The sequence below is a fragment of the Centruroides vittatus genome, unplaced genomic scaffold, assembly GCF_030686945.1.
Source record: "Centruroides vittatus isolate TY-2023 unplaced genomic scaffold, ASM3068694v2 contig_1079, whole genome shotgun sequence".
Taxonomy (NCBI): Eukaryota; Metazoa; Arthropoda; class Arachnida; order Scorpiones; family Buthidae; genus Centruroides; species Centruroides vittatus.
In genome coordinates this window covers 619,812-633,802 of record NW_027120694.1, presented here as the reverse complement: position 1 = coordinate 633,802, position 13,991 = coordinate 619,812, and the positions used below count along the sequence as shown (strand labels likewise).

At 33.2% G+C, this 13,991-nt stretch overlaps 1 protein-coding gene across 1 annotated transcript in view; it reads right to left on the bottom strand.

Moving 5' to 3' along the window:
• The window catches only part of Fs(2)Ket (Importin subunit beta Fs(2)Ket), a 59,219-nt gene extending 53,953 nt beyond the window's left edge, over window positions 1-5,266 (bottom strand). Inside the window, exon 1 of the mRNA XM_067269545.1 lies at window positions 5,104-5,266. Within this exon, the coding sequence (XP_067125646.1) occupies window positions 5,104-5,143 (40 nt within the window). The 5' untranslated portion in view covers window positions 5,144-5,266. The remainder of the gene's footprint in view (window positions 1-5,103) is intronic.
• Between the last annotated feature and the right edge of the window lie 8,725 nt (window positions 5,267-13,991).

Genomic DNA, 13,991 nt, shown 5'->3' with positions numbered 1-13,991 from the left:
CCTGAAGTGGTTGAGAATTGTAAGAAAGAAGGAAAAAAAGGGGAAACCTTCCTAGTAAAAACTTTGGTTGGCACAAGAGCCGAGATAGTGCCAGGTCTTTTAGGTCTTAATATGTATGTTCTAGAGTTCTGTATATAAGTTTATTGCCTTCAGATATGCCACTGTAGGTTGAATTTGTCTGTTATCATCTAGTATAGTCCAAGTATAGTGCATAGTATAAGCATAGCATAAGCTCATCTAGTGTAGTAGAGCTTGGCTGTCTGAAGATGTATGTTGTTGAGGGTAGCATTCTCTAGCCGTTTTGTACTGAGGGCACATTATTAATATATGTCAGATAGTAAATAGGAAGTGAATAAAAGAAGAGACACCAGAAATATAATTAAACAGAATATAAATTCCCATGATATCCTCAGAAACTGAGACATAATAGAACAGAAACTAAAAGTGCATCAACATCTGAAAAGATTCGAATGGAAACATATCAAAATCATACAATACAATGAATCACACCCTCACAGAGTATATACGGACGGTTCAAGAAGTTCAACGGGAGTGGGTGCCGCCTTCATCTATTTTACAAGAACACGTGAGCAATATCACAAAAAATTTAAACTAGATAACAGATGTAATAATTACCAAGCAGAGTTGGTTGCAATCCACCAGGCAATAAAGTGGATCAATACAAACAAGAAGAATCTACAAATACTAGTATGCACGGATAGTGAATCAATACTAAAGGCACTTAATGAACCAAACAATACATATGAACTTATAAACAGTATTAGACAAAACATCATAATTGGAATAAATAAGATACAACTTAGTTGGGTTAAAGCCCATATGGGAAACATTGGCAACGAGAAGGCGGATAACTTGGCAAAGGAGGCCAGTGATTTAACACTAAAGGAAATATACAGTAAGCTGTCAGAGCAATATATAAAAAGAGAAATAAAAAATAAATATTTAATCATTTGGCAAAGAAGATGGGAAGAGTCAAGAACAGGCAGAGAACTATTTGAATATCTACCGGATATAAACCAAAGAGTTACGAATAGTTACTTTATTATACACCATAAAAATACAAGATTTCTGACAGGACACGGAGATTTTGCAGACTACCACAGAAGATTTAATCATGGGAGTGACGGTCTTTGCGAAAACTGCGGAACTGAGGAAACCCCAACACACATACTAATGGACTGTATCAGATATGAATTACCAAGACATAATTTAATGCTGATATGCAATAAAGAAGGATATCAATGGCCAGTACGAAAACGAATCTTGATCAATAATGAGCATATCTACTATCATTTTAATGAATTTATTAAAATAAGCTATAAAAATAGAATATAGAAAAAAATATAGAAAAAAAAATATATTCACATAAGTAAATAACAGTTAGCTAATTTATGCTGGGAAACCTCTATAATCGAAATTATCTCGATAAAAACTAGCTCTTCCTAAGGGATGAATACAGTCTGTGAATGTTTCTGTTGTAGCAGTTAGGGTAGTACAAATTGGTAACAGGTCTTTAGTGTTCACATTCAATGCTGAGTTTAGGACATTCCATTTCACCTCCATCCTCTTTATAAGTTAATTCTCAGTGCTTTCCTTGGGATTGCTGAACTCTATATATAAAATAGGTCCAAAAGTTCGGTGAAATACATAAAATCTGCAATGGGACTTTCACCTCTCTACCGTAACACATAGGTGATTTCTACACTAATTCAAATTGCCTAGGATACTTTCCGCAAATGTACATAACTAAATCATTTGAACGACATAAATGCCAAATTGTTCACCTCTTCAACATCAATAGTATGAGACGGTGCTAATATATTTCATAGCAGACTTTAGACTATAGTGATATACTCTGCACTGCTCACTTAAGTAAATTAAATCATCAAAACCACCTGCACCACATAGGTGCCTTATCTAACATATTCCTATCAACTATTGGAATAGTTTGTGAAATAAACTTTCGTAGCCGACCATAGATTATAGTGATACACCCTCCACTGTATTATAAAGCAATTAATATTATTATTGTTTCTATAACCATAATAACCGACAACTAATATATAATGGAATACATGTAAGAACTCAACCAGTGCGTTCTGAGAAAACGTGCTGAAACAAGAAATGGTTTCATATGAAATACTAACTGCAAACACATTTACAAGATTAACAACGAAGGGAAAATACCAATAAAACTCCATGATAGAATACAATGTCAGCAGAAAGATATAACACAACAACTAGGAGGAATAATCACAGAATACTATGATAGCACACAACGATAAAGACGGGAAACCCCTATCCTCACCAAAGTAAGTATCGAGAACATGCGACAGAATATGTCAATGGGAACGACAGAATAGTACGATGAGAAAGGATGGAATACAACGAAACGGAGGACAGGAAAACAGCGATAAAACACAACGGGGAGGAAGAAGAAATACACACTAATACCATAGAACAACACAATAAGACATAAGGATCCTCTTAATACCGAAGTGAGTATTGTGCACAATATGTTAGGGGAGTTCATAGGAGCTTAGACAAGGAAAAGACAAACTGTCACTACTCAAAAACTTAACAAACATTCTAACATGAGTGAACTTTCGAACTCATCAACATTATCCGGATACAAATAAATTATAAATTAGATAACAATGTCGGGATAATAATATAGCGGCTACGTCCGCATGTATGTATTTAAACCCTTGCAAAGCAAGATGCGAAGCAAGGTCGTGAATAAAGTTGGAGTACCAACCTCCTGACGAACTGTCAGGAAGGATGGACTGCTCCATTTAAGTAAGTAAGTAAGTAAATAGGCTATGGGAAGTTGAGCATATCAGTAGTAAATAGAAATGAAAGAAAAACTTTGGAGCAAAACATCATAGTAATGCTTGATTCTGAATCCATAGTTCATTAAAATTTTCTTTTACTTGGTAGAATTGAATATCTTCTTTCAAATGTTGATGACATTGGATAGAGTTAATAGCAGTTCATACTTTTAATGTTTCTGACATAACTGAATTTTTTAAATCAAATTCAGTTGTGACAGATGTAAACCCATCTGTGTGTATCTCAAACTGAATATATACTTTTACATATTAATATAAAGTATAATAATCAAGTATTGAGTTAAAATACATGTATGTGTAATGTTTACTTGATATTGTACATTTATTCACAAATTTAAATCAAAGTTTTATTAAAATATTAATACAAATAATGTAAGCTTTAGGTAAAAATATACTTTAATTCTATATTTGTTGTTATTTACTTCTTGTTACCATAAACATTTATTCAGATATAGATGTAGCCAAGTAATTCTTATCTCATTTAGCACTGGAGATAAAAATGGTTAATTAAAACAAATTTGTTACAGTAATGAGTAAAGTATTTATTGCTTAATTTCTTTATATCTGACAACAATATAACATGTCTTTAATACAGATTTAAATTCAAATCTGCATGATCAGAAAGACCTTGAAGAACAGCTGTAAAAAAAAATATCTTTAGTTTATTCAACTTTCTTAAATGATCTAATTTTCAGCTATGAAGTATAAATTATAAAGTCAGAATTTTCAATAATACCAGAATATCTATCATACATAACAAGCAGATCATCCATTAGATCTTAATATATTACATCATAAATTTAGAAGTACTCTCTCACACAAAGATTACATCTAAAAGCATTCTATCTTTACATATCTGAAATAAGTATGGCAGAGTAAACTATATAAATGTTAACAGCTTTAATATATACAATTTAAATATTTTAATTTATAAGCTTACAAAAAACTGCTTTTAAGTTATACCTGGTGATAGGCCAACCATAATATTTACAATCCAACCGGACACACATTTCAGAATTGGTAAAAATGGGGTCCAAAACTGATTGAACTTTGGCTATTTTTTAAAATTTATTTATTGATCCATAAAATTGGTAATATATTGGCATGTTAATGAAATCACTCTATTCAATGATTGATTCTACAATCAAATATTGAAAAAACAGGCAAAACTGGAGACAGTCCCCGATTTCCAGGGACTGTATCCAGTTGGTCACCCTACCTATAAAAATACATCATCATTCATTGGCTACGTTCAGCAGACTCAACAGTTGTAACCGAGCAAATCAGTAGCTGTTTCATAGCAACCTGGATCTGCCGAACAACGAGTGATGTCACGTCAGAACAAAAAGCCTCATCGGTCAGTTTTAGGTAGCGGTAAGTAGTGTAAACAAAAGACGCTACCAAATGAGACATCAAAACACCAAAGACATTCTGAAAGAGTGCTACCATAGCGGGCGTTCGGCAGAAAAATACTCAACAGCTCCAGAACTGTCGAGTCTGCCAAACGCAGCCATTCTATAAACACATTTTTGGCTGCTGGGATTAAGTAACCATGAATCCCAGCCGCCAAAAAGATGTTTATAGAATTATTTTGAATTATTCTGAGGTTGATTTAGTCGATAAAAACACCAAATTGTTTTTCTCAGCAAACTTTAGGTGCTACAGTACAATTTTATCTGTGTTAAGTACAAGTCATACTGTCTGTCCGTAAGAATCTGTTAGATTAATATACACATTATAACAGAAAAACAGTTATTGAACATTTAATGAATTATTGTGAATTCCCAACTTTGAATTTCGATTAGACAATCTCTTATCACGTATTGCAAAGTTACTGTAACGTCATCGTCCTCGATAAGACAAAGAACTAAATATGAATAACTTCGATCTAATACGAAAGTAATTTACAGATTCATTAGTAACATGGGATTCTTTCGAACATTCAAAACGGGAAAAAAAAAAAAAAATATATATATATATATATATATACTAAATATCATTATAACCACATACTAACAATCACAAAAGTTTTATAATCACAATAACTAGAAATTACCTAATTATTCAAATTCTATAATAATTTAAATGTTAATTAATTTAACTAACTAAATCATTCGGAAAACCGTTGCTAGGCAACAAACTTTTCTAATTCTGTTAGGCCTAATCATGAAAATTGGAAAATTAAATATATTCGCGTGTTAATATAATTAAACGAAGTTTTGTAACTGACCTGGAGATACCGTCTTTTCTAAAATAGTTATTAAATTCATGTTTCCTTTCTGTAGACAATCACAAACTGATAAAATAAAGGATTGACTGGAATATTCTACAAACCCCACCAAACCAAGTTACCGGCAGAAGAGATGGCGCTTCGACATGTGAATGCGCAGGACGAATACGCGCAACTTCCAAGAGTAACGAATTTTTATTTTGGTTTTGTTTTTTTATTTATTTTCGTTTTATTTTAAATATTTAAATTTTAAAATTTTAAAAGAAAACTTAAAATTTTTAGTTTTATTTTTATTAATATTTTAATTTTTATTAGTAATATTTTTATCTTTGTGTAGTATTTTATTGATCGATTTTTTTAAATTCTAAAAAATATCGAAATTAAAAAAATCGTATAAAAATATGTTTAAAAATATAATTATGTTTATAATAACTTATACTTAAAGATATTTTGAGAATTTTTCATTTACATTGTTTCATTTCGTTAATATGTGAATGATTTCTTCTTCGGAAATGTCCGGTTCTGACAATCGAGGGAACTAAAAGCATGTCTTTCATTCTGACGAATCCGGATTGTATTTTCACAATTTTATAATTATTCTGGATATAATATTCCAGGTCCGTAGGCCGCCCCATTGGGGCAAATGCTCAACTGGTTGAACCTGTAACGGGCTTTGTAATGGGAGTTGTAATGGGAGTTGGAATAACCAAAGTTCAATCAATTTTGAACCCATTTTTACCGATTCTGAACCATTACAGATTACAACTAACGCTTCGGCCGGATAGCCGAGGCGTTAGTTGTCAAAAATTTTTGATTAAATCGAATTTGAGAAGTTTGACTTTACTCAAACTTCTCAAATTTGACATATTTTGGAACTACCGGCGAGACCTCATAAGGCTGGATGGCCGAAGTTAGGGGCCGTCCAAAAATTACGTAAGGGCGATTTCGGCCATTCTAGACTCCCACTCACCCCTGTGTAAGAAACCGTAAGATTTTCTTTGATTCCCCTCCTCTTCCCTATCTTACGTAATATTTAAGCATGATTTTATACAAAGATTTTAACAAAAATAAATATTTTTATGAAACTCTTAAAACCTTAGGTCCAAAATATATAATTATTAATTAGTTAATTAATATGTACTATTATTTTTAAAAGACTTTATGTGAACAAATTTAAAAATATAAAAATTTAATGAATTCGAATGAACAATTTATTTTAAGAATGTTTTTTTCTTAATTATTAACAATATTTTTATTATTATTATCATTAATCAACATCATAATATTCATTTTTATGTTAATTTTAATTTTCACAAAAGGACACAAAAACTTTGACAGATCCACTAGATAGAGCACGTGTAAACAGAAACGTCATACAAAATAAAACAAAAGAGAATAGAGAGAAACGACATTGCGTTGTCATATTCATTATATCTTGGAAATAAACTACATGATGCTAAAATGTGCTAGATGCACATGGAGACTATATCATAAAGCTTGTAAAACACTACATAATGGGGCAATACAACCAATGCTACTTTACGCGGCCTCTAGTTGGGGTCATGTAACTAGTAAAAATTCAATAACGAGAAAATTACTCTTTCTTCAAAGACAGTTTGTAATCAGAATTTTCAAGTACTGCAGAACTATTTCTACTAATGCCTCTCTGATACTAGCAGAGCTCCTTCCTTTGCCACTAAGTATTGTAGAAAACAGTGGCGTGCGGTGACATTTGATGATAGGGAAGCTGTGTTTCTGTAAGAAGCCGACTTACAGGGGCAATTAATTAATTGCGCGTCAGGGCCCGTTCGTATTCGTTTGTTCGATAAGCCAGTAAAAACCGTATACTTCTTTAAATGTATTTTTAATAGATTATCTGACGTACTTAATAAATAAGAAAGTTCAATATAATTACCTCCGTTATTAGATTCAATAAATTCCCTATGGCCCCTAAATGCCAATTCTTGCTTTGAGGAAAAACGTATAACATCCGTTAATTTAGATATATCTATTAATCATAATCTATTAATTCTCGTAATCATAATCATTCTATAATTATTCGTTATATTTCATATTTATATTGTCTACCAATGTTAAATTCTATTCCCCTTTGATTTCCAAATTTCTTCAATTTTACGAAAGAATCGTCATTCGTCATAAATTTTATCGTCAAAATGTCGAAATTTTTTTGTTGACGTATTTATATTTAATTTAGGCATTGGTGTTTCTCTTTTAATAATGTTTTCTTTTTCGTTATATGGTCTTGAACCAAAACTTTTTTAAAATAAATTTTTGAATCACTAGCCACGATATAAGGGCTAAAATTAAAATTATAAAAAAAAACTTACTTAGTAAAACAAAATGTGTGATGAATATACATGCTTAGTAAAAAAAATTCTTCAATTGTACGAATATACTTTTAAAGAAACTTATAATTAAATATAACTTTGTGAAGAAACGTACATAAAAATAACAAAATATTCTTTACTTTTTAAATCTTAAAACAATCCACTTACAAGTTAGTGAAATAGCTCCCTACGAGTGGCTAATGAATGGAATCGGAGACGGTCCAGGTAGGTGTGTCCGTGCCAAATCCCGAGGGTGCCGATACTGGTCAATGTCAAATGCCTCTTTTGTCGCATCACTAGTATATATCAAAGGAGGCGACAGGGCTGTTGTAGATTTTAAACGTTTCTCACCATAGCTGTAAAAATCTAAATATGTTAAACTTAACAGATTGTCCGTCGTTCGTTTTCTAACTAATTCGTTTTAGGACCAAGTGTTCACGGAAATTTCCAAAATTTACAACTTTTCGGTCACTCTCATTGAACTGGAAAAATTTCTGTCTTTATTACATCTAAAATTACGAAGAGATCAGACCCCACTGTACTCGGCAAGAGATTGGTTCGGTTAAGCTTCTGTTTAAGTAAAATTTCGGCTCTTTCATCAGGATTTTATATATGTTTCTAATTCCTTAATCGCTTAATTATTTAACTACTACTTAAGTAGAAATAAGTCGAAACCGGTTACTTTGTACTTGAATATCTGTAGTCTTGGGAAAGAAGTGGAAAGAAATTTTTATAACAACCGATACATAAATCGTAAATTTAAGGAAAATAAATTCTAGAGCTTTTTCTGTACCATTGTACGTCTCATTCATTAAATTTGGTTGTAAATGATGCTGCCAAAGTAACAATTAATTTTTTAACACTACTAGAATTGTACACGTTTTTTCTGCATCCCCTTACAGATGGGACATACTAAATCGTAATATCACCGGTTTAACATTGAAATCCGTAAGTAATATAAGATGGGAGAGCGGAATAAACGCAGAATAAATATATCAAATATTTTAATGGATTTTTTTAAAACTCCTGTCAACTATACAGAACTATTATAAAAACATACCAGTAAACTCCTATCTGTTGGGTTAAGTTATAAATCTAGTCTAGGATGGGCAACCTTTTTTATAACATGGGCCAGAATAAATTTTACGTTTTTTTCGCGGGCCGTAGTAGTTAATTGACGCCTTCTTGTGACTCGTAATTTTTTTAGTCTGCAAATATGAAATAAATAAATAAAAAGTTAATTACTACATTTATTTCTCTTATCGTTTTCGAAAATTACAAAGAATTGGAAAAATAACTATTTATTAAATTGGAAAAATATTATTATTAAATTGGAAAATAACTAATTATCTATTAAAGATCTCGCGGGCCGGATAGAAACTTTTCGCGAGCCGTAGCTGGCCCGCCGTTGATCTAGTCTACTCATGATTCACCAGTAGCGTGCGGTGACATTTGATGACAGGGAAGCTGTGTTTCTGTTAAGAAGCCGACTTCCAGGGGCAATCAGTTAATTGCGCGTCAGTGATGGTCTAGGGCAGGGATGGGCAACCTGCGGCCCGCATTCATATATTTTGCGGCCCGCGACGCATAAAATGTGAATAAATATATCAATTTCTCAGCTTAAGGAAGTATGGAGCAAAAATTCAAACGTTATTTTCACAACTTATGTATGTGAATAGTTTTTCCCGCAATGAATTTGGTAAAAATTAAAACAAGAAACCGGCTAACAGACACATCGAAACTAATTTAAAACTAGCAGTGACGAATATTTAACCAAATATTTCCAATATATTACGTTTACATCAGTTCCAGAAGCTAAATTAAGTATACCTATGCTAATTTATAATTATATATGAATAAATAATTCTGATTTACCAACATTTTTTTCTTTTTCTGTTGTATGCGGCCCGCATCAGTTCAAAAGTCTTAAAATGCGGCCCTTACATAGAAAAAGGTTGCCCATCCCTGGTCTAGGTTCCATTCGTATTCATTTGTTCGATAAGCCAGTAAAAACTGTAGACTTCTCTAAATGTATTTTTAATATTACAATTACATTCTGAATCGCTTGCCACGATATAAGGGCTAAAATTAAAAATAAACTATAAAAACTTACTCGGTGAAATAAAATGTGCGGTGGATATATATATACCCGGTACAATATATTGTTCAATTGTATTAATATACTTTTAAAGAAAATTATAAATGTAAGTAACATTTAAATGTAGCTTTGTAAAGAAACGTACAGTACATGGACAAGACGCGCGCGACTCGCGCGTGTTGCAGTCGCAGTCGCCTGCGCGGCTGGAAATCGTATGGTGTGACCAGGGCTTTACTTCTGTTACTCCTACGTGTATTGGCTTATTTTCATCCCTTCTTATAATAATAAAATAAATAAAAACACGCAACTCTTCGCTTGCCCTTCGTTATTTCCAAACGAATGACAACCCAGAACTCACCACGGGGAGGTGCAAGGGCGTCGCCAGGGGGAGGGGCAGAGGGGCAACTGCCCTCTCCTAGAAATTCGAAAAAGTTATTTAAATGCTAAGTTTTAATTAAAATAATCTTCTTAGGCTTCTTGTAAGTTAAAGAAAATGTTTTATTTGAGATATTTCTTTTCCGGTACATAGTAAATGATTAAAACTTTATGAATCGTTTTTATTTTACCTACATACAATTCATATCCTCTATCAATTTACATTATCTTGCCCCCCCTTACCAATTGGCTGGCGTCGTCCTTGGGGAGGTGGTTGCGTTAAGCCTTGGTCACACTATGCGATTTCCAGCCGCGCAGGCGACCTCAATCGCGACGGCTGTTCCCGTTAACTAGTAATCCCCCTCGAAAACCGGCGCGACTGCAACCGCAACTAGAAACAAAAAGTTTGTTCTACTCGCGACGATTGCAAACGCACATCCAATCAGAAAACGCCTTTGTGCCACGTCATACTTTGTGTTGTATATTTGTCAACATATCTTGATTATAACATTTGTATTAACTCAGTTTCAGTATATTTAAATGCTATATTTAATATAAATCAAATCTGAATTTATAAAAGTCATTGTTAGATTTATTTTAAAAAGTTTGATTACTTTTAATAATATACAATTGAATAAAATAAATGCTTATATAAAAGAAAAAAAAATATCGATTATAAATGAATTAAATCATTCAAGCTTTCCTGTAAACAACATTTATCCTCAAATATTCACTTTTATAAGATTGATAAATAGCATCCAAAACTTCTGGGATAATGACTGATATCGAATTATGGGCCACTCTAAATTTATGTGCCAAACTACGAAACGTTTCGCCTAAATTATATATAAGTATTTGTATTCATAAGGATATAGCCCCTATAACCTTCGGCATCCGAAAGCCTTAATTCATTCATCAGTTGGTGAAAGCAAGATTGTTTAGCCTGTTGATTTTCATTTCGCCAAGTTTTAACCCAGCATGAACGTTTTCTCTTTATTTTTCTCTTCGTATATTCTCGCCAGCTCTAACAAAATTGTCTCGTTTTTTCTTTTATTCATTCCAGAAAAGGAACTGCTTGCCATTTAAAAAAAAAAAAAAGGCTAAAATTCCGTAAATAATCTGAAGTGAAACGTAAAATGTCGGTAAACTCACGAAAGTAGACAAAAACAAGCTACTGTAATTTTATTGGTTTATTATAGGGTCACGTGTTTCCGAGTTGCAACGTCAACTAACAATGTGTGACCACGAGAAGACGCGCACGACTGGCGCTTGTTGCAGTTGGGGTCGCCTGCGCGGCTGGAAATCGCGTAGGTCTGACCAGGGCTTTAGACATCGAACCGTGAGCCCGAAGAGGGATTAGAAAATTACCAATCCGAAATGCATTATTAAATAGGGGAAATAAAGTAAACTGTTTTAATTTCGGTCTCTATTAATTGCGGATAAAAGCCTAATTTCGAGGAAGTGATAAGTTAAAAAAAAAATTGTAAAAAAGTCCGACCTCTCGAGATATGACACATGACACCGCTCTATACATATGATACCTCTCTGTCTTCCCACCCCTTTAACCATCAAAATTTAATAGCACCAATGCTCCTTATACACAAGCTATCGTGCTAAATTTAATTTTTTATATACGCCAACACACATACACGGAATATTTTCCTTTTTTTTTAGACTTGGGTTATGGAGGTCTCAAAACATGGAGATTTGCAAAAAAACTGAGAATCAACTTTGATACGATTCCAATGCTTTCCATTGTTATGTATACAAATCAGTCGGAATAAAATTAAAAATGTTTAGAAATGTGTAGTGATATCGGACCTCCTCGTCCTCCCTCACTTGCGGTTTTGTCGGAACGGGTGCAATTCACCCGCACGCGGTAATAAAGAGTTGTAAAAAGGAATAGACAGAGAACCATAAAAAGAAGGGAGAAAAAGGCGGGAAAAGGGACAGTGAGAAGAGTTCGGGACACGGGAGAGAGAGGAAGGGCGAAGTGGTGGTCCCTGAGTGTACAATAAAGTTTTTTGTGTAGAAGTATTTGACTGTTTTAATTTTGTGAGACGAACCGACGGGGCGGAATCCGCTGATTCAGAACGGGTTCCCTACAAAATGCATATAACTTATCGCTACAGAATATTTTGTCTTGTTTACAAACGTTTAAATAAGGGATTAAAGAAAGAAATGTCTTGTTATGCACTTTCAAAATAAATAAAAAAAAACTAAGTAGGGTCATTTTGACTCGCACCATCTCAATCAAGGATTAAAACTCTTCCTTTGCTTTGCACATTTTTATGCAACGAGTTAAATATTCTAGCTCGTTGCCTTTTCACAACACAAATGGCAAGCCTTTTGACTAAAGGAAAAATGGGGAACGTGTATTCAATTTTCTTTAAACATGGTGTCGCTACAGTAGCATATTCTAGCTCGATGGTTTTTTGCGGAAATCATAGTGTAAGAATACAGATGAACAATTCAGAAATCAAATTCCACCGTTGTAAAATATTTAGATCCACGACACTCGCGTGTTAAATTGTTCTTAGATGGAAACAAAATACAAAATTCATATTCATTATGCAATAGAGCAATGTTGAAATTTATTAACTTATAATAATGCTTTCAGAATTATTAGTTCACTTACTGATAACTTTTTTATCTAGCAAGATTAAAAAGATATATAAAAACTGTACAAATGCTCCTTTAAACTTAAAATCATTCTGCTTACAATTGTTCTTACCATGTGCTAATTCATATCATGATGGCTAGAAATACTTTTTATATTTTTTATATTAAATAGATTATCTTTAATAATAGATGCAAACATAAAAAAAACTAAGTATTTGATCTGTTTATGAATCTTTGTAATTATGTTTAATTTAATTCTCACAAACTATCGATTGTACGCCTAGCCGAACCCACGACGAGTTTGAAAAAAAGCAGTGGTAATGCCCACGCGTGGAAATAATCAGAAAAACCCCACGATAGGTTCGTCTAGAGTCTAGACCCACAATTTTCAGCTGCATGGGATATTTTTGCTGAATTATATGATTTACACATCGGAGATTCTAAAAACGATTTCCTTAACATCCCATCACGTATAGGTTTTTGCAAAATGAAAACAAATTTTTGATAAAAACTCTTATTTATTACAATGAACTAAATATATTAAATTTTCTTACAACTAATCTAAAAATTGATTCTGATATTTATACACAATTTTAGGTCTACTCTTTTTTCTTATGAAACCGTTCTTCTTCTCTTTGATGCTTCTCCGAACTCGTTTCCGATTTCCTTCTCTGGTTTCTCGATTGATTATCCAACAGTAGTTAGCTAACATGTTGACATCCCATTTTTCTTGGTAACTTCTCTCGATATCACGGACATCCTGGTGAAATCTTTCACCCTGTTGTGAAAATTCGAACCCGCCGGAATTAATCCGTTAATAATAAAATATTATATTGCTTGGTTCCCACGGAGAAAATATGAATCAGGCGGAACAACAGTCGAAAAAGGCTGGTTGGTGACACTGAAAAACGTGACCGAGTCGATAAAAGGGCGACGAGAGAGGAAAGGGGGGCCGGTTACGTAGTGTCACTTAGACTGTGTGTGTGCGCCGAAATCGAGAGGAAACCGCCCGCAATCCAAGGAATATTTTGACCTAGAGCAGGGGTCGGCAACCTGCGGCTCGCGAGCCACATGCGGCTCTTTGGATGTGAAGCTGCGGCTCTTTAGTTCCATACGCAAATATTATTTATACGACCTCCTTCTTCACAATAAAGTGCGATGGCTTTCGAAAGGTAAGGTGTTGAAACGTTTCGCTTTGTGCTTGAATGAAATAAGTACATTCCTAAATGAAAAAGGCATTAATCACCCTGAATTAGAGAACAACAAATGTTGAAATGAACTCACTCAGCAATATGTAAATCAGAAACAACCAAACACCTTATGTTGCTGAGAAAAAATTTAATAACGTAGCAAACTGATGATGACCAACAGGTTTGGCTGAAAACGTATGCTACGTTATTAAATTTTTTCTCAGCAACATAAGGTGTTTGGTTGTTTCTGAACAA